This window comes from Artibeus jamaicensis, unplaced genomic scaffold, assembly GCF_021234435.1.
Source record: "Artibeus jamaicensis isolate MK-2021 breed Jamaican fruit bat unplaced genomic scaffold, CSHL_Jam_final contig_419, whole genome shotgun sequence".
NCBI lineage: Eukaryota > Metazoa > Chordata > Mammalia > Chiroptera > Phyllostomidae > Artibeus > Artibeus jamaicensis.
Window position 1 is genome coordinate 3,699,199 of NW_026521824.1, and position 26,829 is coordinate 3,726,027.

The window sequence follows — 26,829 nt, forward strand, 5'->3', positions numbered from 1 at the left end:
TAAGGACAACACAGGGCAGCAGCGCACACGGATGGCATTAGCGCCGAACACAGTTGTGCACACAGACTTAAAAGCCAATTCCAGAGAGTCTGGCAGTGATGAGCAGCCATGCTGCTTGCTTCAGAGGTGACAACATGAGAACCAGGGGTACAAGCGCCACACACTTCGAATCTCAGACATTCTATTAGAAATGATACAGTTAATCAGGCACAGATTATTTAGTGATTTTAATAATCTCTCGAGATATTTTCCACGGATGCTTATTGGTGTCCTGTGATAAACACAGAGAGAATCGAATAAGTCACCCTAAAACTAGTGGGCTTTACTGAGAAAACACATAGGTCCTTTCCTGCCACTGGTTGAAAGGCCCTGTCATGACTGCTCTTCAACAATGTCTCTCTGCAGAGTGACTAAGTGTGGCCCATCGAGTTGTTAAGTCGAGCTGTATGTATGTTCTCTGTGTCTGCCAGGCCCCAGACTCAAGATTTCATGAAAAAGATTTGACGTTTTAATTTCAACAAAAGTTTTCATTTCAGTGTCTTTCTCTTAACAGTTCAAAATGAGAAGCAGCCAGAGTTGAAAAGTTCCTCATTATCCTTTCATTCATTAATTTGTACATGTCCAGCTTTAAAACATAGTCACTTTTCAGGTCCATAAAAACTGCATTGGTCTGTTCAGATTTCTGGAAGAGAAAGATGCGGTCCACAGCCCAGCTGAAAGAGGGAAGTTGCCACTGCATCAAGGAGCGTCCAAGGACTGCACTAGAAAGAAGGCGCGGTTGGCACTGCAGCTCCTAACCCTCCAGTCAGGGAGAAACCAGCTGACCAATGGGTGCTGGAAAACAACTGAGCTTACAGGGGCTGTAAACAACCACCCCAGCTTACTGCCTCGTTCCAGAGAGGAAGGAGCTTGGCCTGGGAAGAACACCTTGCCAGTTGGTAGCAAACACAAGATCAGAGCCTCATTCCCCATATATACTAACATTAGTAATTCTGACTCTTACAGTAAAAGAAAAGAACTTTGAAAATGTAACAGGACTGATGATCACTAATAAGCTAAGTTTTCAAACTAGCTAAAACACTACACTATATAATAGTTCACTGTGTCTTAGCTACTGAGTTCTTGGTAGTAAGTGCAAACTGCATTTGCCCTCCTACTAGCCTAACTAGATTCCTCTGAGCGCTCATATTTGCAAAATGAGAACTTAAATCCATTAATCCCATGTTACAATCAAGGTACTTTGCAGAGGCTCTTACCTTCTTCTCTTGCTTATATCGCTACTTAGAAGAGCTCGTCAGAGAATTCCTGCAAGTTCTTTGGTTGTGTCTAAACCAAGAGTGACTTCTGAGTTCTCATTAAATGACTGTCAAAGTCAAATGGAGCCCTGGCTGGTGTAGCTCAGTGAATTGAGCGCGGGCCTGTGAACCAAGGGATCAAGGTTTGATTCCCAGTCAGGGCACATGCCTGGGTTGCAGGCCAATTCCTAGCAGGGGACCCACGAGAGGCAACCGTACATTGATATTTCTCTCTCTCTCTCTTTCCCTTCCCCTCTAAAGATAAATAAATAAAATCTTTAAAAAAATCAAAAAATAAAAAGTCAAATGGAGTTTCAGTCAAGAACCCATTCAGTGAAGATGGAAACATTATGTCACTTCAGGACCTTTTGAGGGCATGAGTTGGTCTCAGGTCTTGATCATGTGGTAGGTTCAGGAAGTGGCTGAGCAATCACTGGGTAATAACTTGCAAATAGTCAACTCTTCAGACAGGGCAGTGTGCCAGAAAAGCATAGAATCAGACAGGAAAGCACCTCCAGCATTGTCTGAAGTCCTGCCCAATGCAATGATAGGCAAGGAACACACTGAAGCCTACAGGGTTTTAGTAATAATATGCCATGTTCTGGATTGGTGGCAATTCTAAGATATGAATAGTTTTGTGATAAGGGATTAAAATGCTAGAGGGAGGTAGGTTTGCAAATCACTGGAAAATCAAAAGAGAAACATCATGTTAAAAAAGTAACCCTAGTTTGAAGATGTAGGATATAGCCTATGGAGCCCTAAATTGTCAAGGTGCGCACAGAGATTTTCTACGACATTAGGGTTCACGTGGTATAACCAGGCCTGTACTGTAGAACCTCTGTCAGAAATGCAGCATCTCGTACGTTAGCACAAACTCAAGACTTGTCTTTTACCATTTATCTTTAAAATAATGTATGATGAAGGAACACAAGTTATGATTTGGTTCCTCTACCAAAAACAATACAAAAGCAAGATAAATGGACAAATAAAGCAAACACAAAAGAATACCCGAATGACCTCAGGAACATTTCAACAAGGAAACATATTCTGTTCTCCTTCACCCTTAACTTAGAATTCACGTGCTGCAGTGGCCAGAGGGCACCGGTGTGATTGTGACATAACAGTTTTGATTTTCAAGAGCGAGCTGTGGAGGCAGCTACACATCTTACCTTAACATTCCACGAGAGGCTCCTTTATAGAAAAGTCATGAACAAAAAAATGAGGAATTGACTGAAGAAAATTTGGCAAGAGAATCAACAGAACTCTAAAAAATCTATTTTTTCCATTGTCATGGAATTCATAATATTCCAGACCGAAAGGCTCAGAATCTAGCCAATGAACAACCATCCCGATCCTGGAAAACATGTAAAAAGGGCAAACTATACAATCAGCATTCAGACCTATTAAATTTGGTTTACAAATGCTACATTTGAGAGACACCTGAAAATTCAAAATAATTTCCTAATCTCCAAGAATCTCAAATGTAAGAACATTTATTCCTGAATGGGGATATATAACAGTGTATTAGTTAAAGCTTAAAATAATTATTTATAATCTTGTTTGTAAAGAATTTAAATTTTAAATAATAATTAACTTTAAGATCCCTTTAGGAATACCTCCTTCTGAAATTTCACTGTTAAGGGAGCTTTCTGGGGCCACAGACTGGGTGACTTCCTTCCTTTAAGAACTAGGGTGGCTCAGTGGGTGGGTCACCATCCCGCAAAGCAAAAGGTGGCTGGCTTGATTCCTGGTCAGGGCATGTGCCTGGGTTGCAGGTTTGGTCCCCAGGCAGGGTATGTATAGGAGACAACCAATCGACGTTTCTCTCTCACATCGATGTTTCTTTCCCTCCCTCCCTCCCTTCTCCTCTCTTTAAAAAATAAATAAAAGAAAAAAATAAAAGAACAGAAAGTAAAGCCACATATTAGCCAGGTATGTGTTTTCCATGTTTATCCTTTCAACAAAGTGGGTCATTTCCAGGGCTTCCTAGGGCAGCCTACAGATACTGCCAATGAAGAAGCATGCCCCTGGGCCAGGAGGAGCGAGCCCTTTACCTGGTGCTGACTCCCTCATGGCATGAGAGTGATGTGTGAGAGGCACTACTGCTGCCTGCTGATGTGAGTGCTTCTCTGCACTCACAGGCACTGAGGTTTAAGGAGCATCGCAGACAAGACTTTGATTCTTTCAACCCAGGAGATACTTGGCTAGAGTGTTTGTACATATGTAAATGAAGTTTTCCTATCACCTTAGTTAAGCCAGTGCATGGCAGTGACCAGCACTGGATGGAACATTTCTACTGTGCAGTGGCAATAGTGGTGGAGTGAGCTGAGAAAAGAGAAAAACTTCAGCACAGAGATACATAAAAGCACCACGGGAGGCCATGCATGGCGATTAAGTGAGAAGCCAAGCACTCCGTGGGAAGCCTTAGACTCACAAAGGCACAAAGGCACAAAGGCGCAGCTCCCCTTGTGACCAACCTGCTGTGGCCCTGCATGTCCCCCAGCTCCTTCTGCAGCTTAGCATTCTTCTCCTCTTCCTCCAACAGCCTCCTCTTCACAGCGCGCAGCTCCTGTTGGGCCTCACACTTGATGTCATTGGCTACCACCACTGCAGTCTGCAGGTCTGCCTGGAACCGCCTCCACTCCTCAGTTTCCTCCTGAAAATGCCAGAGTCCATGTCAGCATCATATGCCCAGCTGCCACGGCTGGCCCCCCTGCCAGGGGTTACAGAGACCCTGTGCCCAACACTGAATGATGCTGGCTGGGCTGTCCTCAGTGAGGCACTGCTCTGATGGTAAACCACTACTGAGAAAAGGCACAGGAGGGAAGCTCACTTTGGGTTATCAAAGTTCTCCATCCTGAATCTGAACAGCTGCTTTAATTTTACTTCCTGCCAACACTAATTTTGACCCATGTCATGGAAATGTACTACGAGGAAAACAGGCTAGAGAGAGTATTCAAGGTATTTTTCAAAGCTTTTCAAACTAAAAGAGGAATATTTCTAGTAAAATGCTGGAGAACGTCCCCATCCCCTGCTGTAACTGCATCTCACCTTTATCTGCTTAGTCAGAGCCTTCAGCTGCCTTTCCAGGTCTGCTTTCTGTTCCTCCAACTTCATCACATTGCCTAGAAATAAAGAAGTCAGACAGAGCTGGAAGAGTTGGGAAACTCTTGGGAGAATATAAGCCAGGTGGCAAAGGAGCAGCTCTGGATTTGGCCCCAGACTTTAAAATCCATCTATTCTAGCATAAATTCCATTCTTAGCACCCTGCAAGCCTGGGACCAGAAGCAGGAGGTTCTTCTAAAGTAGAAAATGGGAATAGAAAACAAGTGGTATTTCAGTCTGTCCTACCTTTGAAGGACAGGCTGTATAACCATGCAGCACTATGGGAAGAGACCTAAATAACTACTCACACTTATCACACTTACTTTAGACCTCCCTGATGTTTGTACCCATCATACTGAATGTCCTTTTATTGCTGTGAGGCTTTTGTGTAATAGAGGATATGACTAGTTATTAGTATGGTGGCTTTCAGACCCATTTCTAGAGTTGAAGTTCTTAATAGCATTTTAACCTCAGAATCACATGGGAAGCTTTTCAAAAGCACAGATGTTCAAGCCCAGACTCTGACCCTTGGAATGAGAATCTCCAAGGGCAGATGGAATACGGGTGTATGTACTTTAACAGCTCCCTACTTAAGAACATCTTTAGTTCTTTCCTCTCTGTGCCTCTAATTTTCACCATGTTGCTATCAGAGTCATTTCAAGGTAAATCTGATCATGCCCCCAACCTAGTTAAAATTCTTCAGCGTTCCTTCATGATCTACTTCAGAGCAATTATTATCGGCATGAACCGGAATGATCAGAGAAGTTTCAGGAAAAAACCCACAGGGTCAGGTCCTACACCAGCAGCTCTAACTCAGCATGCAGGGCCTGAGAATTTGCATTTGGGGTCAATCTGCATAATGAGAAGATGCTCCTTAACCTTAAAATATTTTTAAAAACATTTTATTCATTTATCTTTAAAGGGGAAGGGAAGGAGAGAGGGAGAGAAATATCAATGTGTGGTTGCCTCTCCTGTGTCCCCCGCTGGGAACTGCCCTGCAACCCAGCCATGTTCCCTGACTGGGAATTGAACCTCGATCCCTTAGTTAGCAGGCCAGCACTCAATCCACTGAGCTACACCAGCTAGGGCACTCCTTAACTTTTTTTATTTTATTTTTCTGTCCCTTTCTTTCAAGGATTTTATGGGGAGGAGTAATTATCCTTGGCTGGATTTGTGTGTCCCTGGGCCTCCTAGTTAAGAGACATCTTAATAATACCTTTCTATCCCTGACAGAAGTTAAGTTTTTCTTACTAGATGCACAGTCTGTATTATTTTCAATCCTGCATATGTTATGATACAAATGCAGGGAGTTGGCCTGACATCTGTTCTGGACATTAATTATAAGCTTCCTTCTTGGTGTGTCTGTGCTGACTTTTAAGGATTTGGAGACAAAACAATCAAATTCTCAATAGCACTATATCATTAAAAGAAAAAGAAAGCAAAACATGACTTCTCTTCTTTGACTTGATACTTTTCAAGTGTGGTGCTGTGTTTATAAACACACACTGACCACTGGCAATGGCAGAGGGGCATCTTGCTGTGGTTTCATTTTTTTCAAACAAAATGTTATTTGTGTTTTATGCAGTAGGTTTGTTTGCTAGTGTCTTTGCTTTAAAAAAAAAAAAAAAGCCCCTCCTGAGGCAGAAGAGTAAGAAGTAGGAAAATTCCTGGGCAAATGGAATGGGGAAACTGAGACAAGATAATTAAACCAGGCCAGTCAATATGAACAATTTACAGCCAGCTGGTGAATCGCAAGACCTTACTTCCTCTAACCAAGGACACTTGAGAGTGAGTGATTTATACCGCTCCTTCCAGACCAGAGAATACACAGCTTAAATCTCCCTGGTTGGGGACATAGACAACAGAGACCCAATTAGTGTCATTGGTGCCAGCTAAACCCAAGGACAGATGAAGTCAGGGAACAAATAACAAAAACCCAATTAGAGCCAGACAGACCCAAGATAAATGTAAAGCAGTGAAGCTGACCAGAGAATAATCCCAACACTAATTTTGATGCATCAGCATATTAAAAAACACACCTGGAAAGCTGATGAATATTTTGCTGAAGCCCTCCTTTAAGATTTTTGCCTGCAGAAGACAAAGACCCAATGCAAGCTCACTCTAGAACATGCCCATGCCCCTTTCTTGCACATGAACTTGTTACTTCCCCCTAAGGTTTCAGGGTCTCCAGGAAACCTGCAACCAGAAAAGCAGCGGGCAGTGGCAGCTTCACCCAGGCTAACCACCTTAAGCAGTCTCCAAGGCCAGTTTTTCAACTTCCCAGTGAGCTAACAGCAGCCTGCTCACTTCTTTCCTATTATGGCTTAGGGAGCCAAAGCAGAGCACCGTCCGGGCTCTCTCTCCTGCTGTTTCTTCTACCCAGAGTCTTTCCTTTGTTCCACTGCCCCTAGCTTTAGTCAATGTACTCTCAAAATCACCTGGATTCGTGTCGTGAAATCTCTTCTGTATAAAGTCAAGTATCTACCACTACAGGCCAGCCCGAGGGAGATCTGCTTGGCCTGGTCCCTTCCCATCAGTGATGGGGAAACCTGGTGCCCACATGACCCTTTTCCTGCATAACAGTCAACAGGAATTTAAAATTTTTTTCCAGCCCTGGCTGGGTGGCTCAACTGATTGGAGAATCGTCTGGTTCACCAAAAGGTTATGGGTTCATTCCTAGTCGGAGCATGTAGGAGTGGCAATTGATGGATGTTTCTCTCTCACACATTAATCTCTCTTGAAAAAGAAATCAGCCCTGACTGGTGTTGCTCAGTGGATCAAGCATTGAACTGCAAAGCAAAGGTCACTGGTTCAATTCCCAGCCAGGGAACATATCTAGGCTGTTGGCCAGGGTCCCAGGAAGGGGTACATGAGAGACAACCACATATTAATGTTTTTTTCCCTCTCTTTCTCTCTCCCTTCCCCTCTACCTAAAAATAAAATCTTTATCCTCAGGTGAAGATTTAAAAAAATTTTCCCATAGCCTCCTGATCTACAGAATCTGCCTCATCTGTAAGTTTTGAACTTTCCTCATGAGCTACACGGCCTCTGCCAGCACTAGCTGAGAGGAATTTTAACGCCTTTCTGACCCTGCGACATGTGACTATAAATTTGTCTGGTTTCTGGCTTCACAACAACACCGTGCATATGTTTTTGGGGTTTTTTTTTGTTTTTTTTTTTTAGATTTTATTTATTTATCTTTAGAGGGGAAGGGAAGGAGAGAGGGAGAGAAACATCAATGTATGGTTGCCTCTCATGCGTCCCCTGCTGGGAACTGGCCTGCAGGGAACCGGCCTGCAACCCAGGCATGTGCCCTGACTGGGAATCGAACTGCGATCCTCTGGTTCACAGGCCCGCGCTCAATCCACTGAGCTACACCAGCCAGGGCTTGTTTTTGGTTTTTAATAGGCTGTCATCATATGAAGCCACAAACTGAGCAGCTTTCCCACAGCTTCATCGCACAGAGCAGATTTCGCTGTGAGTGCTCTTGGGAGCAGTCTCAGATGCAGACTGGTGATGTCCACTTCCTCTACCCAGCAGTTTTAGTTAACAGTGAATGGTTCAATGAGCACTGCTGATTTATTAACACTGAACTCGCAGCTGGCAGCACTGTAACCCGTGCTCGAACAAGGCTGACCTAACTCACCTCCTTTCTCCACAAGGCACATTGCAGCCTTTCTGTGCATGGGGTCCATTTTAAACAGTGAAATCACCCACACACGGCATAAAATTGCAAAACACATGGCACTAAATAAGCCATGAAAAAGACACCTGTTTACAGTGGGCTAGCTGAAACCAGGGGGCGAGTGTCATGGAGTTCCGCCTACACTGGGAATGCACTTTGGGAGACTCACACTTCTCATGGCTCTGCACAAGCCCATAAATGACCTTCAGAAGGTCAAGAGAACTGATTCTGAAGCTACAAATAAATATTGGCAAGCAGGTGAGTTCACAAATATGGATTCTATGAATGGACAGCTTGAATTAGGCACATTGGGGAACTTTGCAGGCCACTAACTCTGCTATTTTTAGCAATGGTTAGTGTCACTAACTATTAACACTTTGTGTGTTAATTCTTTTGTTACAAAAGATAAACACATTAGATGAGATCATTTGATAAGACTTATTTGGACAAAAGCAGGCAATGTATAACTGATCTCTTTTAAAAACGTCTTTCTTTATTCAAAGTAAACAACAATTGTGTAAATGAGTCATATATTAGTGCCTCTTCAGTAACAAAGAGGCCACCTTTTCCATTATTTGATATCCTACCATCAACGAGACACGCTGAAATTGCTTTCTATCTGACAAAAGAGCACACGTTGTTCAAATCAGTTTATCTGTCACACGTCTTTTTATCCATCAGACCCAAAATGAGGACACACTGTCATATCTGATGAGTGGGGTCCACTGTGTGGTTCATGCACAGTGTATCTAACACTCTGAAATGGGTTTGCTCTATTTACAATCACCTCACAATGTTGACTCATGTTCAACAACCCTTTCTTTTACATTATCTATTTTCCAACTTTGTCTATGAGATTAATTATTCTGTCTTTCTTAACTGCCCCTCATCTAGGACATTACAGAACATTCAAAGAAAGACTCTTCATAAACATGCTTATATTACCGACTGCTACTGGTTTCTTTCCTATCCTGATGTGGATACCAGGGGTGATTTCACTTACTTTCCAGCTCACTGATGAGTTGATTATTATGTAACTTGACAGCTCGATGCTGTTCCACCTGATCTTCCAACTCAAATATGGTTTCCTTCATGTCTTTAATCTCTGCATCACTCTCAGATGCTTTCTCTTGCAGTTTCAGACTGGTTCTGCTCAGCTGTTCTGCTTGATGATCACATATCTCCTTCAAGTAAGAATAATCCTTTTCCATCTAGAATAAAAAGTAGGTTCCCTGGTCAATTTAACAGGAAAAAGTACCTCACACATTAGCATCAGGCTCATCAACCCACCAGCAAGGGAAGCGCTTGGCACAATTCACGCCGTCATCATTGCTATAGTCTTAGCCTTGGACATAGCCAAGTCTATACTCACAGAAATGTGATATGTGTCAAAGCACAAATGGGTGGATTCTGTGCCCCTTTCTACCAGCATAAAGAAAGCTGCACATACGTAAATATCCTTCTTCAGGCACCTGGGTAAAACTGCACTCACACTGGGAGGCTCAGGTGCCAGCTGTGGCTGCCAAACCTCACATCCACTATGGAGCAGTGCTGTCTGCTGGTCAGCCAGGAACAATGCCCCTCAGGAGCATGCCCTACAAACCCCAAATCTCTTTAACCATAAAGCATTTGTGGCTACAGTGAAGTTTTTTTAGAGGAATATAACATTAACATCAAAGGGAACACCAGTTGAAGGCATACGACACAGAAATGTGTATGCACCACACAAAGAGACACAGCGCAGCACACTCATTCATCGGACCCTTCAACTTTTAATCATTAAACACTTAAAATATACAGAAAAGCACCAAAAGAGACAAAATAACCACATACCCACACAGACTTAACAGTGGTTAAATTTTGCCACATTTGGTAATTTTTTTTACTTTAACAAGATTTGTTAAGACCGCAGCTTCCCTTCCACCCTAGAGAGTAACATGTTTTTATTTCCCTAAAACTGGTGTGTGGTCATCCCTTGAATGGTTTTTATACATAAAATTTTTACACATGTTGTTATACTATATTATGTTTTTGCAGTGTACTGTATTATATTGCATTATATTATATGGTAATGTGTTTTAGTCCTATATTATATTATGCTTATTATGCTTTAACTTCTTTTTCAGATGGACCCATATTAACATACGTTGTTCTAGGTCTTCACTGTAAATTCTGCATAGCATTCTATTGTCTGAATATACTAATTATCATGAACTTTCCCTTTTCTATAGTCTTTTAATTACTGTCACTATATAGTTTTATATTTATCAGGTAATGTAAGCTTGATACCTAGTAGATTTCTTCCTAAATTTGGAGGGATTTCTGTGGGGGCAGCTTTCCTCACAAGTCCCCCCATGTGCCATGGATGAGAGTAATCATGACTGAGACATGATGTGATCTGCTTGGGAAAGAGAGGTGGCCAGTTTCCCAGAAGAAAAGGCCTTGAGCAGTGGCCAGTTTCCCAGGGGAAAAAGGTGTTGAGCCCCTTCCTCCAAAGGCTTTTATTGGATTGTAATACACAGAAATACAGGGCGGCAAGGATCAAACAGTAGATAACATTTCAAAGAAATCTGAGGGCTTAGTCTGAGTCAGAGTCTGTCAGGAAGAGAGTTTTAGGGTTTCCCGCTCCAACCCTTAACATATGAATGAAAGCACTCTTTTTTAAAGATTTTATTTATTTATCTTTAGAGGGGAAGGAGAGAGGGAAAGAAACATCAATGTATGGTTGCCTCTAGTGCATCCCCTGCTGGGAATTTGCCTGCAGGGAACAGCCCTGCGACCCAGGCATGTGCCCTGACTGGGAATCGAACTGCAATCCTCTGGTTTGCAGGCCTGTGCTAAGTCCACTGAGCTATACCAGCCAGGTAAATGAAAGCACTCTTAGCAAAGCAGATTTCACAGGTTTATCAGGAATTCTTTGTGATGCCAGATTTTCCCCCAGGACAGACTCTTGCAAGGCAAGGAGCTGTACCTCTTCCCATCAGGTATTCAGGCTTAAGGGGATTAGAGCCAGGAAGCACTTCTCTCAGAGAACATGGGGACTTGGGCTTTGTCAAAACCGGTGAGGTGAGGGGGGGGGTCCATTGCTCTTTGTTGCAGCCCCCACCCCAGTCCTTCCATGCTGGCCTCCCAAGTGATGGAGTCTGGCTTAGGTTGCCCCCCCCCCCCGCTATGAGGAGTCTTACCCTCATTGACTTCCGACCAAGCTTTGGGGGCAGGGAGAGGGAACTGAGGCAGCGTTTGCTACCAGAGACAAGCTTCGTCTCCTGTGGCTTGCATTCCAGAGGTTGTAGCTTGCCCTTAGCCACAGGGGGTTGAGTTACAATTCCTAAAACCAGGCAGAGCGGTCCACAACAGGTTTCCATATACAGTATGTTTTTTCCAACTGTATTTCACATACTAAACCTTCCTAGGCTGAACCATCTATGGGGACAGGGACCCTGTATTCTCTCTGCACACTTATATCCCCAGAGCCTACAGTGTCAGACACATAAGAGGCCCTAATGAATGTCTATGAATGAATGGGCAGTGGAAGGCAGTACAGCACTGTCTTTCGATTGGGAGGCTGTGATACACGACACAGAAGGAAGAAGGGGAAAGAGGGAGGGAAGAAGGAGAGAGTGCCAGCATGGGGAAGATCGAGAGTACTGCTCAGACTCGGGGTGAGCTCTGCTCCCTGAAACTTGCGTTTCAGTCATAAAGATGTATGGCTCTGTACTGCAACATAAACTATGTCACTGTGGGCTGTTGCCCTAAGTTTCAAAGCGACTATAGTATATGAAAATGACTGAGGGTGGGGCCTGGAGCCAGACTGCCAGAATTTAAGTCCCAGTACTACCTGAGAGAGCTGAGGGACAGTGCCAGGGTCCCCGTGCTAGGTCCCTCTCCCACAAGGCCCATAGACACCATCTCTCCTGGGCTGAGTGCTCCCTTCCCTAGTCCCACTAGCCCCACCCTCCAACTCCCTGTCCTCTGAGCTCACACCCTGGGGAAGAGTGATCTGTCCAGCCTGTGGTGTGGACTTTCTTAGAGGGCTCTTGAGGACAAATTCTGTGGGTATCACAGACTAAGTTGTGTAGCTCTGGGGTGGGGGCCACTCCCCTCCCCCATCTCTGGCATTGCCCACGCCCACACAGGAGATCCACTAGCCCCACACTCCCATCTCCCAGTGGCCCCCCTTTGCTGTGCACTACACAGAAGTGAGCTGCTTGTGGCCAGCATGGGGGCCAGTGTGGCCCTTGTTGTGGCCTCTCCTGGGAGGCTCTCCAGGAGGGAGAGAGCTGTGCAGCTCCAGGCCAGGAGCCACTCTTCCCTCACATACCTGACCAGCACGGCCATGCTGGTCCTGTGCAAAGAGAGCCCTCCCTTCATCCATCCCAATCTCGGTCTGCTCGGGCCTGATGAACCTGCTGACCTCACCCTGACCACTCCCGGAGACCCTGCCCACCACAAAGGTCCACAGGCACCTGTGGTGCAGGCCGACCTTGCTGTGCCCTGAGAGTTTCGCTGAGTGGCCCCAGTGCCAGCACTGGCACTGAGTGTGAATCTGTTTCAGTCTGGTGAACAACACTCATCCCTACCTGGTGACTCACTGAGAACCTACCTCATGCAACCCACACACCACCAGAGGCCCTTTCAGTGATGAACCTAACAGGCAGCCACCAGGCAGAAGCAGATGTTGGGGAGTCTTGGACCTTTTGCTGACCTGCTCCTGGGGACTGGTGCTGGTGAAAGCCAACCTCGGTGTCAATTTCCTCCCATGCAGACCCAGGCCCAGCAGAGGCAGCCACAAACTGTGGATTGCTTTGTGGCTCCAAACAGGTAGCCCAGGGCCAGTCACAGGCACTGCCTAACATGACCTGCACTGGATCCCTCCTAAGAGGCCCCAGAGTCAACACACCTGCTGGAAGGATTCAGACCACATCAGAACAGGACCCAATTTGCTCCACAAGGGGCACACCCAAAGGCGGATCTCATCAGACACAGACCCTGCTGGGGTGAATTCTACTTCACAGGGTCAGCCCAGCACAGCATCTTGTGGTTCTCTGTGGTTGGGTCAGTCCTCACAGTTGGCCAGCCCAGTGTCAACCCCACCCACGGATAAGCCAACAGCAATCAAGACTCAACTACCATAGCAGCGTTCACAGAACCCCTACAAGGGACATTCGTGGAGCACCCAGCTTAGGTGATCAGGTGCCACTGAGCCCCACAGGACACCTACCACATAAGACCTCATGCCAAGACCAGGAGGCGTAGCAGCTCTGCCTAACACAGAAACAACTAGAGAGAGGCAGCCAGAACGAGGAGACAAAGAAACAGGCCCCAAATGAAAGAAACAGAGGACTCCCCAGAAAAAAAACGAATGAAATGGAGACAAGCAAGATATGGAGTTCAAAATCATGGTTGTAAGGATGCTCAAGGAACATAGAGGAAGGATAGGTGAGCTCAGCAACAATGTAAAGAAATACTAAACATAAAAATCCCCATAAAAACCATAAAAAATAACTAGGCAGAAGTAAGGAATACAATATCTGAAATAATAATACACTAGAAGGAATCAACAGCAGGTTAGATGAAGCGGAGGTCTGAATCAATACTTTGGAAGACAAGGTAGCAGAAAACACCCGATTGAAAGAGAAAAAAAAAACATTTTAAATGAGGATAGTTCAAGAGACCTCCTCCTATACGACATCTGCACCACAGGGGTACCACAAGAAAAGAGAGAGCAAGAAATTCAAAACTTATTTGAAGAAATGCCTGAAAACTTCCTTAACCTGGTGAAGAAAAAAGACACACAAGTATGGGAACTGCAGAAAATCCCAAACGGTGCAAATCCAAAGAAGCCCACACCAAGACACATCATAATTACAATGGCAAAGGTTAATAAGAGAGATTCTTTTTTTATAAATCTTCACCTGAGGCTATTATTTTCATTGCCTTTACAGAGAGAGGAAGAGAAAGAGAGAAGAACATGGATGTCAGAGAGAAACACCCACTGGCTGACTCCCAAATGTGCCGAGACTGGGAATCATATGAGCCCAGCCCAGGTATCAAACACACAAGTCATGCATGTGGGAATGAACCTGCAACTTTCTGGTTATGGGACGATGCTCCCAACAACTGAGCCACACCAGACAGGGTGGGGAGAAGAAAAGAGATTCTTAAAAGCAGCAAGAGAAAGGCAGTTATATACACGGAAGCTCCCATAAGACTATGAACAGAATTCTCAACAGAAACTTTTCAGGGCAGAAGGTAATAGTGTGAAATATTCAAAGTGATGGAAAGCAAGGAACTATGATAAGACTACCCACCAAGGCTATCATTTAAAATTGAAGGAGGGAAGACAGAGGTATAGGTAAACACGGCTCTTCTCACATAGCCACAGAAAAAATATAGAACAAGTTATCACCCCGAGAGTTTTGCTGAGTGGCCCATCAGAAAATTGAGCTGTAGAGAAGTCCGACAACTAAAGAATTAAAGAAATCACAGTCATCCAAATTGGTAGGAGGGACAGAGGGGCGGAGGCACAGATGGGCTGCTCCTAAACCCAGGTGTGATGGATATTCAATGGAGAGATATCCTGGGAGCGAGGGATGCCAGCCCCACACCAGATCACCCAGCCCAAAGTTGCAGTGCCAGGAAAATAAGTCCCCATAACTTCTGGCTGTAAAAAGCAGTGAGAGCTGGGTCAGCAGAAGAAACTATGGGATTCTCAGTCCTCTCCTCTTGAAGGGCCATCTGCCCTCTTGAAGGGCACATGGACTTACTCAGACTCACTCCCTCTGAGCCCCAGTGTCTGGGTAGCACCTTGAAGAGCACCAGTGCCATACAGGGAGGAAATGAAGTGTTTAGCGTCAGGGCAAGAACTGGAGGACACCTGGCTGGTGTAGCTCATTGGACTGAGCACAGGCCTGTAAACCAAAGGATCTCGGTTCGATTCCCAGTCAGGGCACATGCCTGGGTTGCAGGCCAGTTCCTGGCAGGGGACGCATGAGAAGCAACCATACATTGATATTTCTCTCCCTCTCTCCTTCCCTTCCCCTCTAAAGATAAATAAATAAAATCTTTAAAAAAGAACTGGAGGACAGCTTTCTCCTAGACAGAACTATGGAGAGTAGCCACTGTACCTCCTTCCTGAGCCGTACCCCACACAGAGTCACAGTGTGTTGGCACCGTGTTTGATTTTTCATCAACCTGGTTTACACAGTAAGCTCTGCCCTGACAATTAGCTAAGGGTCAACCCCATCCCACTTACAGGCCCACCCAAGCTCGTAACAGAGGCTTTTCCATATGAAGGACTGGGGTAGGTACAGGCTTCAGATCTTCCAAACTCTGCTCAAACAAGCAACAGCTGAGTCCAGCCACCCACAACTGTAGCTGAGTGGCTCCCCAGGCCTGGCACTAGCAGCAGTCATCTACAAATTGCGTTATAGCTTATGCAAAGGGAACCCAGACAGACCACAGGTGAAGGATGACCTTGGCCTGAAGCATTTGGGAAACCCAAATGTCTGTATACCCAGCAGAGTTACAAACCATGTCAGAACACCATCCAACTACCTCCATAAAGCATGGTGGGAGGTAGTTGCTGGCCAGAGGTCACAGCTGTCTGGACTGGGTAAATCCCTTCCATTGACTTGCTGGCAGCAATTAAGACTCACCTACAAGAGGAGGGAGTACTCAATCCACATGGAGAGTATTGTAGACCGCTTTGCCTGGTTCTAGGAATTGTATCTTGACCCCTTGTGGCTAAGGGCAAGGGACGACCTTTGGAATGCCAGAGCTTGTCTCTAGTAGCAAACACTGCCTCAGTTTCCTCTCCCTGCCCCCAAAGCTTGGTTGGAAGTCAATGACAGGTAGACCCCTCACAGTGGGGGGCAACCTAAGCCAGACTCGATCACTTGGAACACCTTTATGAAAGAACTCAGGGGGCTGCAACAAAGAGCAATGGACTCTTGCCCCCCAACTTTGACCTGAGTCCCCATGTTCTCTGGGAGAAACGTTTCCTGGCTCTAATCCCCTTAAGCCTGAATACCTGATGGGAGATGTCCAGCTCCTTGCCTTGCTAAAGTGTGTCCTGGGAAATCTGGCATCACAAAGACTTCCTGATAAACCTGTGAAATCTGCTCTGCTAACAGTGTTTTCATTCATATGTTAAGGGTTTGAGCAGGAGACCCTAAAACTCTGTCCCTGGCAGACTCTGACTCATAGTAAGCCCTCGGATTTCTTTGAAATGTTATCTACTGTTTGATCCTTGCCACCCTGTATTCCTGTCTATTAGAACCCAATAAAAGCCCTGGAGGAGGGGGCTTGAGGCCTTTTTCTCCTTGGAGAAACTGGCCGCTGCTGGTCTTTGTCTCCCCTGAGAAACTGGCCACCAGCCCACGCCTTTTCCCTCTGGGAAAATGGCCACTTCTCCTCCCTAAGCAGATCACATCATGACTTGGTCATATTCACTCTCATCCATGGCACTCAGGGGGACTTGTGAGGGAAGTTGCTCCCACAAGAGGGTGCATCTCAAGTACACAGCTTGGGAGACAGGACAGACTATGCCAATGGACCCTGCAGGAAACACCTACTACATTAGGCCATGCTACTAAGACACAGGGTCAAAGTAGCTCTACCTAATACACAGAAACAAACACAGGGAGGCTGCTAAAATGAGGAGACAGAAATACGACCTAAATGAAAGAAAAGAACAAAATTCCAGAAAGAGAACTAAACAAAATGGAGATAAGCAACCTATCAGACACAGAGTTCAAAACACTAGTTATCAGGTTGCTCAAAAACTCACTGGGTACTTCAACAGCATAAAAAAGACCCAGGCAGAAATGAAGGTTACATTAAACGAAATAAAGAAAAATCTACAGGGAACCAACAGTGAAGGAGATAAAGAGGAGAATCAAATCAATTATTTGGAACACAAGGAAGAAAATGTACAGCAAAAAGAAAGAAGAATAACAAAAAATCGAGGACAGTGTAAGGAGCCTCGGGGACAGCTTCAAATGTTCCAACACTCGCATCGTAGGGGTGCCAGAAGGAGAAGAGAGAGAACAAGAAAGTGGAAACCTATTTGAAAAATAATGAAAGAAAACTTCCCTAGTTTGATGAAGGAAATAGACATACAAGCCCAGGAAACACAGAGTCCCAAACAAGATGGACATAGGAGCCCACACCAAGACACATAATAATTAAAATGCCAAAGGTTAAAGATGAAGAGAGAATCTTAAAAGCAGCAAGAAAAAATCAAAGACTTACTTACAACAGAGTTCCCATAAGATTTTCGGCTAATTTCTCAAGAGAGACTTTGCAGGCCAGAAGGGACTGGCAAGAAATATTTAAAGTGATGAAAAGCAAGGACATACAACCTAAATTACTCTATCCGACAAAGCTATCCTTCAGAATCGAAGGGCAGATAAAGTGCTTCCCAGACAAGGTAGAGCTAAAGGAGTTCACCATCACCAAACCATTATTATATAAAATGCTGAAGGAGCTTATTTAAGAAAAAGAATAAGATAAAAACTATGACCATTAAAATAGCAATACATTCACAACTATCAACAACTGAATCTAAAAAACAAACTAAGCAAACAAGCAGAACAGAAACTGAATCATAGATATGGAGAACATTGGGATGGTGGCCAGTGGGGTTGGGAGTTTGGGGGAGTGGGGGAAAAGGTGCAGGGATTAAGAAGTACAAATTGGTAGACACAGAGTAGTTAGGGGATGTTAAAAACAATATAGGGACTTCTGCCAAGATGGAGGCATAGGTGGAGACACCGTGCTTTCTCATACAACCAAGATTAGAGACAACTAAATATTAGCAACAGAAAACACAGCCAGAACACAGAAAATTGAACTTTTCAGAAGTCTGATAACAACAAATTCTTCAGCCTGACCGGTAAGAGGGGCGAAACCAGCAGCTGGTGGAGCGGGGTTGCACAGGAAAACTCGGTCAGCCGGACTCAGGCTTGCGGAATCCAGGCGCAGGGTTGGACCTAGTGAGAGACCCAGCGAGCGACCTCGGGGAAACAGAGAGGGAGCAGGCTGCGGGTTGACTGTGGTCGCACATTCGTGCGAGGATAGACAAGCAAGGGAGTGGGCAATTGGATGGAACCCAGCGGTCCCCGTGGCGAGTGGCAGCGGAGGGCGCCGCCATTTCCCCGCTCTGACCACGCCCCCACATACAGCGTCACAATCCAGCCACCTGGGAGTCCAAGGCTCCGCTCCTCATACTTAACGAGCGCAAACAGACCAAAAATGGCTCAAGAAGATCTCAAAGCCCCAGAGCCTATAAATCTAAGTGATGAAGAAATAGCAAAACTCTCAGACGCACAGTTTAAAACACTGTGATCAGGATCCTCACAGAACTGGTTGATTATAGCCACAAATTAGAGAAACATATGAAGGCGAAACTAATTGAAATGAATGGAATTGCACAGGAAACCAATAGCAATGAAAAGGAAACTGGGACTCAAATCAATGGAGTGGACCAGAAGAAAGCAAATAATGGCCAAACAGAAAAGAGTGAAGGAGCAAGAATTCAAAAAAATGAGGAGAGTCTTAGGAACCTCCAGGACATCTTTAAATGCTCTAACATCTGAATTATAGGGGTACCAGAAGGGGGAAAGGAACAGCCACCAGTGGAAAACTTATTTGAACAAATAATAAAGGAGAATTTCCCCAAACTGGCAAAGGAAATAGACTTCCAGGAAATCCAGGAAGCTCAGAGAGTCCCAAAGAAGTTGGACCCAAGAAGAAACACACCAAGGCACATCATCATTATATTAGCCAAGATTAAAATGAAGGAGAGAATCCTAGAAGCAGCAAGAGATAAGGGGACAGTCACCTACAAAGGAGTCCCCATCAGACTGTCAGTGGATTTCTCAAAAGAGACCTTACAGGCAAGAAGGGGCTGGAAAGAGGTATTCCAAGTCATGAAATCCAAAGACCTACAACCAAGATTGCTCTATCCAGCAAAACTTTCATTTAGAATGGAAGGACAAATAAAGTGCTTCTCAGATAAGATCAAATTCAAGGAGCTCATCATCACCAAGCCCTTATTCTATGAAATGTTAAAGGGACTTACCTAAGAAAAAGAAGTTAAAAAAAACATGAACAGTGAAAGGACAGCAAACTCACAGTTATTAACAACCACACCTAAAACGAAAGCAAACTAAGAGGACAGCTACATCAGGAGTGGAAACATAGAAATGAAGATCTCAAGGAGGGTTAGCAACAGGGGAGTGGGAGGAGAAGAAAGGGGGAGAAGGTACAGAAAATAAGTAGCATAGACAGTAGATAGAAAATAGATGGGGGGGCAAGAATAGCATGGGAAATATAGAATCTAAAGAACTTGAGACACATGGTCATAAACTAAAGGGGGGTAATGGTGGGGACAGGGGGTAGGGTGGAGGGGAATGAAGGGGGGGGAATAGAACAACTGTAATGGCATAATCAATAAAAAATAAATTAGAAAAAAATGCAAAAAACCCCACAAAAACAATATAGGAAATGGAGTTTCCAAAGAACTTATATGCCTGACCCACGGGCATGAACAATGGACGGGGATCACTGGAGGGAGTAATTGGTGCTGGGTGGGGGGAGCAAAGGAAGAGAGACTGGTACAACTGTTAACAGCATAATTAATAAGTATAAATAAAATTTTAAAAATTGAAGGAGAAATAGAGCTTCCCAGATAAGTAGAAGCTAAAGGAGTTAATCACCACAAAACCAGTATTACGAGAGATATTAAAGAGACTTCTTTAAGAACAGGAAAGAAGAGAAACATAGTTATAAATAAACAGCAGTAAGTATGTAGCTATATATAGTCATCTTATATGTAATTAAATTAAATGTTCCAATCAAAAGACATAGGGTAAGTGAATGCATAAGAACACAAGACCCATATATACATATATATGCTGTCTACCAAAGACTCATTTTAGAACAAAAGATACATACAGGCTGAAAGTAAAGAGACTGGAAAAAGTATGTGATGCAAATAAAAATGAGAAAAAAAACTGGGATTTCAATACTTATATCAGACAAAACAGATTTTAAAGCAAAGCCAACAAGAGGATATAACCCTTGTAAACATTTATGCACCCAACATAGGAGCACCTAAATATATAAAGCAAATCTAGATAGACATAAAGGGAGAGACCAAAAAAAAAAAATCATAGTGGGATACTGACCATCAATGGATAGCTCCTCCAGAGAGAAAATCAACAAGAAAATAGGGGCCTTAAATTATATACTAGATCAGAAGGATTTGACATTTTCAGAGCATTTCATCCCAAAGCAGCAAAATATACATTCTTTTCAAGTGCACATGGATCATTTTCCTGGATAAGCCACATGTTAGGCCACAAAACAAGTCTCAATAAATTTAATAATCCCATTACTATATAATCAATTAATATATGACAAAGAAGGCAAGAATATACAATAGGGTAAAGACATCCTTTTCAATAAATGGTGTTTGGAAATTTGGACAGATACTTGCAAAAAAAAAATGAAACTAGACCAGGTTCTTATAGCATATACAAGAATAAACTCAAAATAGTTAAAGACTTTAAATATAAGACTTAAAATCCTAAAAATCCTAGAAGAACCCTGGCTGGTGTGGCTCTGTGGATTGAGTGCCAGACTGGGAACCAAAGAGTCACTGGTTGGATTCCCAGTCAGTTGTGGGCCAGGTGCCCAGTAGGGGGTGCTCAAGAGGTAACCACACATTGATGTTTCTCTCCCTCTCTATCTCCTTCCCCACCCCTCTCTTAAAATATATAAAATCTTTTAAAAATAAAACCTTTATAAAAAGAGTTTATCACAGACCCTCACACATGGTAAGCATTCAATAAAGCTTACTATTTCTCTAATAATTTGCCTATGTCTTATTGTATACAATATTAGGCATTATAACTCAGGTCCGAGATAATTACAAACATGGAAAAGACCAAAAGCCCCTTATCTGATGACTACTTTATAAACAAAAGAAGCTTTTAAGGAGAAAAGGGACACTTTATTTTAGATACTACAAGGCTGCTGTTGGACAGCATTTGGAAAGCAGTGAGGGAGGCAGAACTGGCTGGCTCCTCATTGGGACCTCAGGCTAAGAGCAGCTCACCTGGAGTCTAGAAACATGCACATTACTTGCTCAGACTACAAGGGTCAGGGGTGAGACTGGAGGGTGTAACAAGTAACCCAGAGGCTCAGCAGCCTGAGGAAACCTCCTTGTGCAATTGGGGTTGCTGGCCTCTCAGAGGCCCCTGCCTCCTGGTCCACCCTCTGTGTCCGCGAGCACCGGTAAGCGCAGGGGTACAGAGAGGGGCCGCCACCACGCATGCTGTGGGCTGTGGGGTCGGTCACCCTGTAAGTCAATATACTGTTTCCAATTACAAACATCATTCTTCCTTCTCATTTTGAAGTTATTCTCTCAAGCTTAGCGATATATTACAAAAAGCTCTTGCATTGGAAAAAAGGAAAAAACAAAGCCTAAAGTAAATAGTTTCACAACTTTTTCCCCCAGGAGCTTGTTCGATTGAAATAGGCAGGTATTTTTACATTCATTTTTACAAATTAACAAATGGAGAAGAGAAATTAAATAATTTGAAAAGAACAAACCAATTAATCAAGTAAGTAAAACCAACTCCTTGTACTTTTTGATGACTGTTCAGAGTTCCAGGCTGCCTTTCACTTCACCAGCCTTTCTACTGCCAGTCCTCTTGAGACCTGTTTCTCCAGTGCAAAAATTGCACTATCAAATTGCACCCAGCAACGATTCCCAATGTTTCCCTTAAAAAAAAAGGAAATCATTCTAAGCACCTCTCATTTTTAAAAAAATCAGCATTCTCTAGAAATGGGGTGTGTGGAATTGCACTACAAATAAACTCAAAAAAATTTCCTGGGAGCACCAATACTCCCTTGGAAAGGCAGTTAGAGCAAACAGTCCTTGAACCACCAAAGGCAGATGGCAGCAGAGACCAGTCCTCTCTGACAGGGAACAGCCTCCTCACACAACCTTCTAGGACCTTGGGATACAAGGACAGGCAGGGCAGCTCTGAAACAGACTGGGCTACAGTCTCAGCTAGTTTTACAGCCTTCCCGGGTCAGACACCAAACTGGGGAGAAGGCGTGGCCACAGGTCTGGCTCCTAGGGAAAGGGACTCTGAGATGGGGATGTTCATTCATGAAGCTTCCTGAGCAGAGCTGAGCAGGTGAGTGCAAGAGGCCAGCCATAGTGAAGAAGGAGAAGTATGAGGTAGTCACAGCAAGGGAAGCTCTGTCCCTAGGAAGCCCTTCAGAGCAGCTCCAAATTGAAGTGAGGGCTTGGGCCTCCTTGTATCCCCTCAATGGACGGCACTGGGTGCAGCTATTCCTGGGGCAAGGAGGCCCTTCTCACAGAGGGCTGGCCCTGGAGAGGCCCTCCAGCTGGCAGCCAGCAGTCATCACCCCCCACAGCTGGGGGAAGGGTGTGTCTGTCCTGAGGGGCTGAGGGTGCAGTCGAAACCATGACAGACAGTGCAGAATATACCGGTGCTGGCAAGTGTAATGCCAAACACCCCAGGCTGTCTTCCAAGATAAATGAACAAAGAAAGGGCTGTGCCAGTCTGACCACTAGATGATCTTCAAGGGCAGAAAACAATAAAAATAAATTAAGAATTCTACCTAGCCATCTTTGATAATATGTCCTCCTCTGACAGGACTGACACTCTCTGCAATCCTCAGCAAATGTAAAATGCATCAGTAGAACATCTCAGTTAAACATATTTTTATTGCTCCAAGAGATACCAGAGGGGCAGAAGGAGAACTCGGGCAGGAGAAGAAACTGCTCTCAGGCGTGAAGGCACTTTTGACCTTAGGACCTATCTATCTATGAAGGAGTGGTGACCCCAGGTCCATGTGGAGCAGTGCACCCCCTCTTAGGAATTACATGGAAGCCCAGAGTCCCACTGGCAAGACCAGCCTTCTCAAACACTGGCTCTCTTGATGTCAAACCCTCAGGTTAGTTCCCACCCCTCTCCTGCTTCACATGGTTTCAGAGCACAGCCCTACCAGACAGGAGATCCAACACCCTTGCAGGACATGACGGCCATGTGTTCAGGGCAACATGACAGTCATATCTGACCTGAAAAAGGAAGGGTGGGTACTCTGGTTTTATGGTTGAATCTTCTGAAGCTTCACCTCCAGGTGTCAAACAGACTTTGGGCTCTGTGCAACAAGGCTGAGCCTGGAACATATTTCCTGAGGCAAGTGCCCACCTTGAAGGTTTCCAGGTGAAGAGCCTGCAGGCCCCTTCCTAAGCTGACTCAACGGGCCTTCTCCTGACTTCCCTGTGAGAGCAGGCACACAGGCTCCATTCACCCAAGTTCCTTCCCTGCCCTCTTCCCAGCATGAAGTCCCAGAGCTCCATTTCATCAAGAGCTGATATAATATGGTTGTCAGCCAAATACACTAGAGGGAATGGGGAAACTGTCTGAACCGAAGATAATTGAAATGTTCACATTTTCAGCTTAAACAACTCCATCGTAACCAACTTTTCCAACAGTATCTATGATTCATGGGGAAGTGATTCCTAAGTTCCCCTTAACTCTACCAAAGACATTCACCCACCCCGCTGGGCTCCTCTGAGGTGCTGGGGATGGGCAAGTGGCTCTCACACAAGTGGTTGAGCTAATCTACACTTGAAGGCCTGTCAAGTCCATGAGACATGACCCCACAGAGCTGAGGGCTTCTCTACAGAAGTGACGCCATAGTTGAGACCTAAATCTTAAGATAGAACCAGGCCAGTGAAGAATGGGGGTCAAGGAGGCAAGGAGTGAGGTAAGAGTGCTTCTGGAAGAAGAGAGCGCCCACCTCCTTCACATGATGAGTCAGGACAAGAATATGGTCTGGCTGGGCCTAGGTGGGGAGGGCAGTGGTGGGACTTATGCATGGCAGGGGAGTGTTTGGGGCACAGGGAAACTACTGTGGGTGTCACACATTTCAGAGATCTCTGTGAGCACTTTGTGGAGAATGAACATGACTCGGAAGGAGTGAACACATGGAGGGAGTCCTGTTGGATGCTATAGCAAACGGTGTACTTTCTTTTTTCTTACAAAGAATCCCAATTTTGTACAGGAGTTGGGATATGACTGTGATTTCAAGGACAGTGCTGAGGGAGGGTGTGCAACCCAGTTCTGACCATATCATATAAAGGGAGTTGCTGAGAGGGCTATTGGGGAAAAATGTTCACTGAGGTGTCTATGGACCTGCTGAGCCTCCTGCTGCCTGGACTGTAGGACAAGATGCTGAAGATGCCATGGCCCCTGAACTCTGGCGGGAAGGCTGAGAGAATCACAGAGCTGCCAGCCTAGAGTCTTGATATTACACAGCCCCCCAGGTCATAGCAACCAACTGCCTACCTCCTGGACTTTTGGTTATGGGAGCAAAGAGTCCATCTGTTTGCTTACGCCACCAACACAAGGGGGCTCCTGTGTCTTACCGTCCAAAGCATTGCCTGGGAATCCTCATGGGCCACCTGTTATTTAAGCCAGGTTCCAAGATCTCATCCTTCCAGGAGTCCTATTCTGCAGTCATGGTGACAAGCTCATCTACCTGCCACATCCTTCTCTCAAATTCTGGTTTTGTCATTTGTGGCCAGGGGATAGCTACCCTAGTTTGGCCTGGTGACCAACATGGGTCACACAGTGATCACTGTACCTCCAGCTTTCCCTGGTCACTCACACCAAGTATTTCTTTATAATCTCCTTAATACTACAGAAGAGACATCTGAGTCTCTATAGAAAGAACTACATTCTAAGGCTATACCACCTATAAGCTTTCAGTCTTGGGGTCGGGGACAATCAGTATTTCTTCTAGGATTCAAGTCTTATAAAAATTCTGTAATTTGAAATCAAGATCCCAAATGACTAAAAATTGAAAGTCAAAAAATATAAACCTGAGCTGCATTATAGCCTGGAAAACAATAATCCCATGCAGCCACAGGCTGCTTGCTGGCTAGGGCGGGCACAGGTGTGGCTTATGGGAGGTTTTGACCTCAGGAGTCTGTAGAACTAGACCTTTTCTCAAAGTTGTACAAAGGTGTGTTCTATAGTCACACATTCGGCTGCCAGCAAAATGTACATGGAGGGTATGAGAGAGGCTGAAAAGCATGGAGATGTTAGCAAAAAGATGCAGACGAAGCAATGAGAGGAAGAAAAGGCTACAAAACATTCCCACAATTATTGTAAATGTCCTATAGATTTTACATGAGGATCAGATCCACCCATAGCCAAAAAATAAATAAAGTATATTTTAAAGCTTTTCAGAGGCTCTTCTAACAACATCTGAGTCATTAAAGTAATTTACTAAACTGAAATAGATGAACTAAATCTATTAGATTATGGGATAGTTTGTAATATTCACCTCCAGCCAAGAATTAGAGTGGGTAAGTGCAGAGCTGAAGGGTGAAAGTTGTTCATCACCACGTGGTTTGCTTTGGTGATTAGACAGTCACTGATATCTGCTTAAGGTGGTTATATCTGAAAGTTTTATGCAAACATGCCAAGTAGAGCAATTGAGAACTGAATCAGATGGACACCAGGAATGCAAAAATGACTTAACGGTATATTTCATTAGAAAATCTAGTATTGTAATTAACACCTCATTAACAAATTAAGGGAGAAAAAACATTTTGATTACATAAAAACTATTAACGTTATAGTATACGTCCAAAATCTACAGCAGGGGTGTCAAATTCATTTTCACCAGGGGCTTCGTGGTTGCCTTCAAAGGGCCAAATGTAATTTCAACTCCGTAACCATTAAGGAGTAGTTACATTTATACAGTTCTAAAATTATTTCAGCCCTTTGAAGGCAACCACAAGGCTGATGTGGCTTCTAGTAAAAATGAGTTTGACACCCCTGATCTATAGTATAGATCTTACAAGTATGTGAGATCTATAGTAGATGTAGAAAAATTCAATCTCCATCAATTTTTTTACAAAAACAAGCAAACGAAACCCTTCTTAGCTAACGCTTGCAATACCTCAATAAACAGTATACAGCAGATACCCACAACAGACATCCTTAATGGCAAAAAGATGAACACACTCTAAATAAGGATCCCTCCACCACTACACTTGTATTCAATATGGTACAATGGAAAGGGGCCTGCCTACTGCCACAGAATAAACCATAAGCCAAGTCAGGTGGAGCCAGTCTTTGTACCTTCTGGCCCAGCACTTCACACCCTTCATTATAGTTTTGTGCTACAAGTGCTCCTGTTTCCTTTGGACATGAGTCTTTTGTGCCTTATTATTTGAATTCATGGTTGCTGGTGGAGTAGTTGATATTCTGCAGTGGGGCTAAAATAAGCTGTTAGTCTGCCTAGGAGGTCTGGGTTTTACTTTTTCTATGGTAATAGAAAGGGACAGAAAGATTAGTACAAGTTATAACTTCATTGCAGTTACAGATCAATGTCCCCGTACTCACAAGACAGCACAGAGCACAAGACAGCAAAAAGCACAGGCCTAGGACCTTGATACATGCAAGAGAAACTCTGTGACACCACACCGCAAACCTTTGACCTCAGACTCTGAAAACAATGGCCAGAGACTTGTCTGCCCTACTGTCTCACATGTGATCATTCTAATCAGCAAGCAATACATGAAGATATGGAATGTATGCATACTATAATTAACAACTCGATTTAAAACGCATTGTACCTTGTACAGAGAATGCAAAGGCTTTTCCTTTTTCTCCA

The 26,829-nt window shown here is 44.3% G+C and overlaps 1 protein-coding gene across 4 annotated transcripts in view; it reads right to left on the reverse strand.

Moving 5' to 3' along the window:
- SPECC1 (sperm antigen with calponin homology and coiled-coil domains 1) overlaps nucleotides 1-26,829 on the reverse strand; it is a 258,571-nt gene that overhangs the window by 85,499 nt on the left and 146,243 nt on the right. For all 4 annotated transcript variants that reach the window (XM_037166251.2, XM_037166269.2, XM_037166258.2 and 1 more), the window contains 3 exons: nucleotides 9,089-9,296; nucleotides 4,347-4,420; nucleotides 3,773-3,951 (listed from right to left, as the gene is read on the reverse strand). In XM_037166251.2, the coding sequence (XP_037022146.2) occupies nucleotides 3,773-3,951; nucleotides 4,347-4,420; nucleotides 9,089-9,296 (461 nt within the window). The remainder of the gene's footprint in view (nucleotides 1-3,772; nucleotides 3,952-4,346; nucleotides 4,421-9,088; nucleotides 9,297-26,829) is intronic.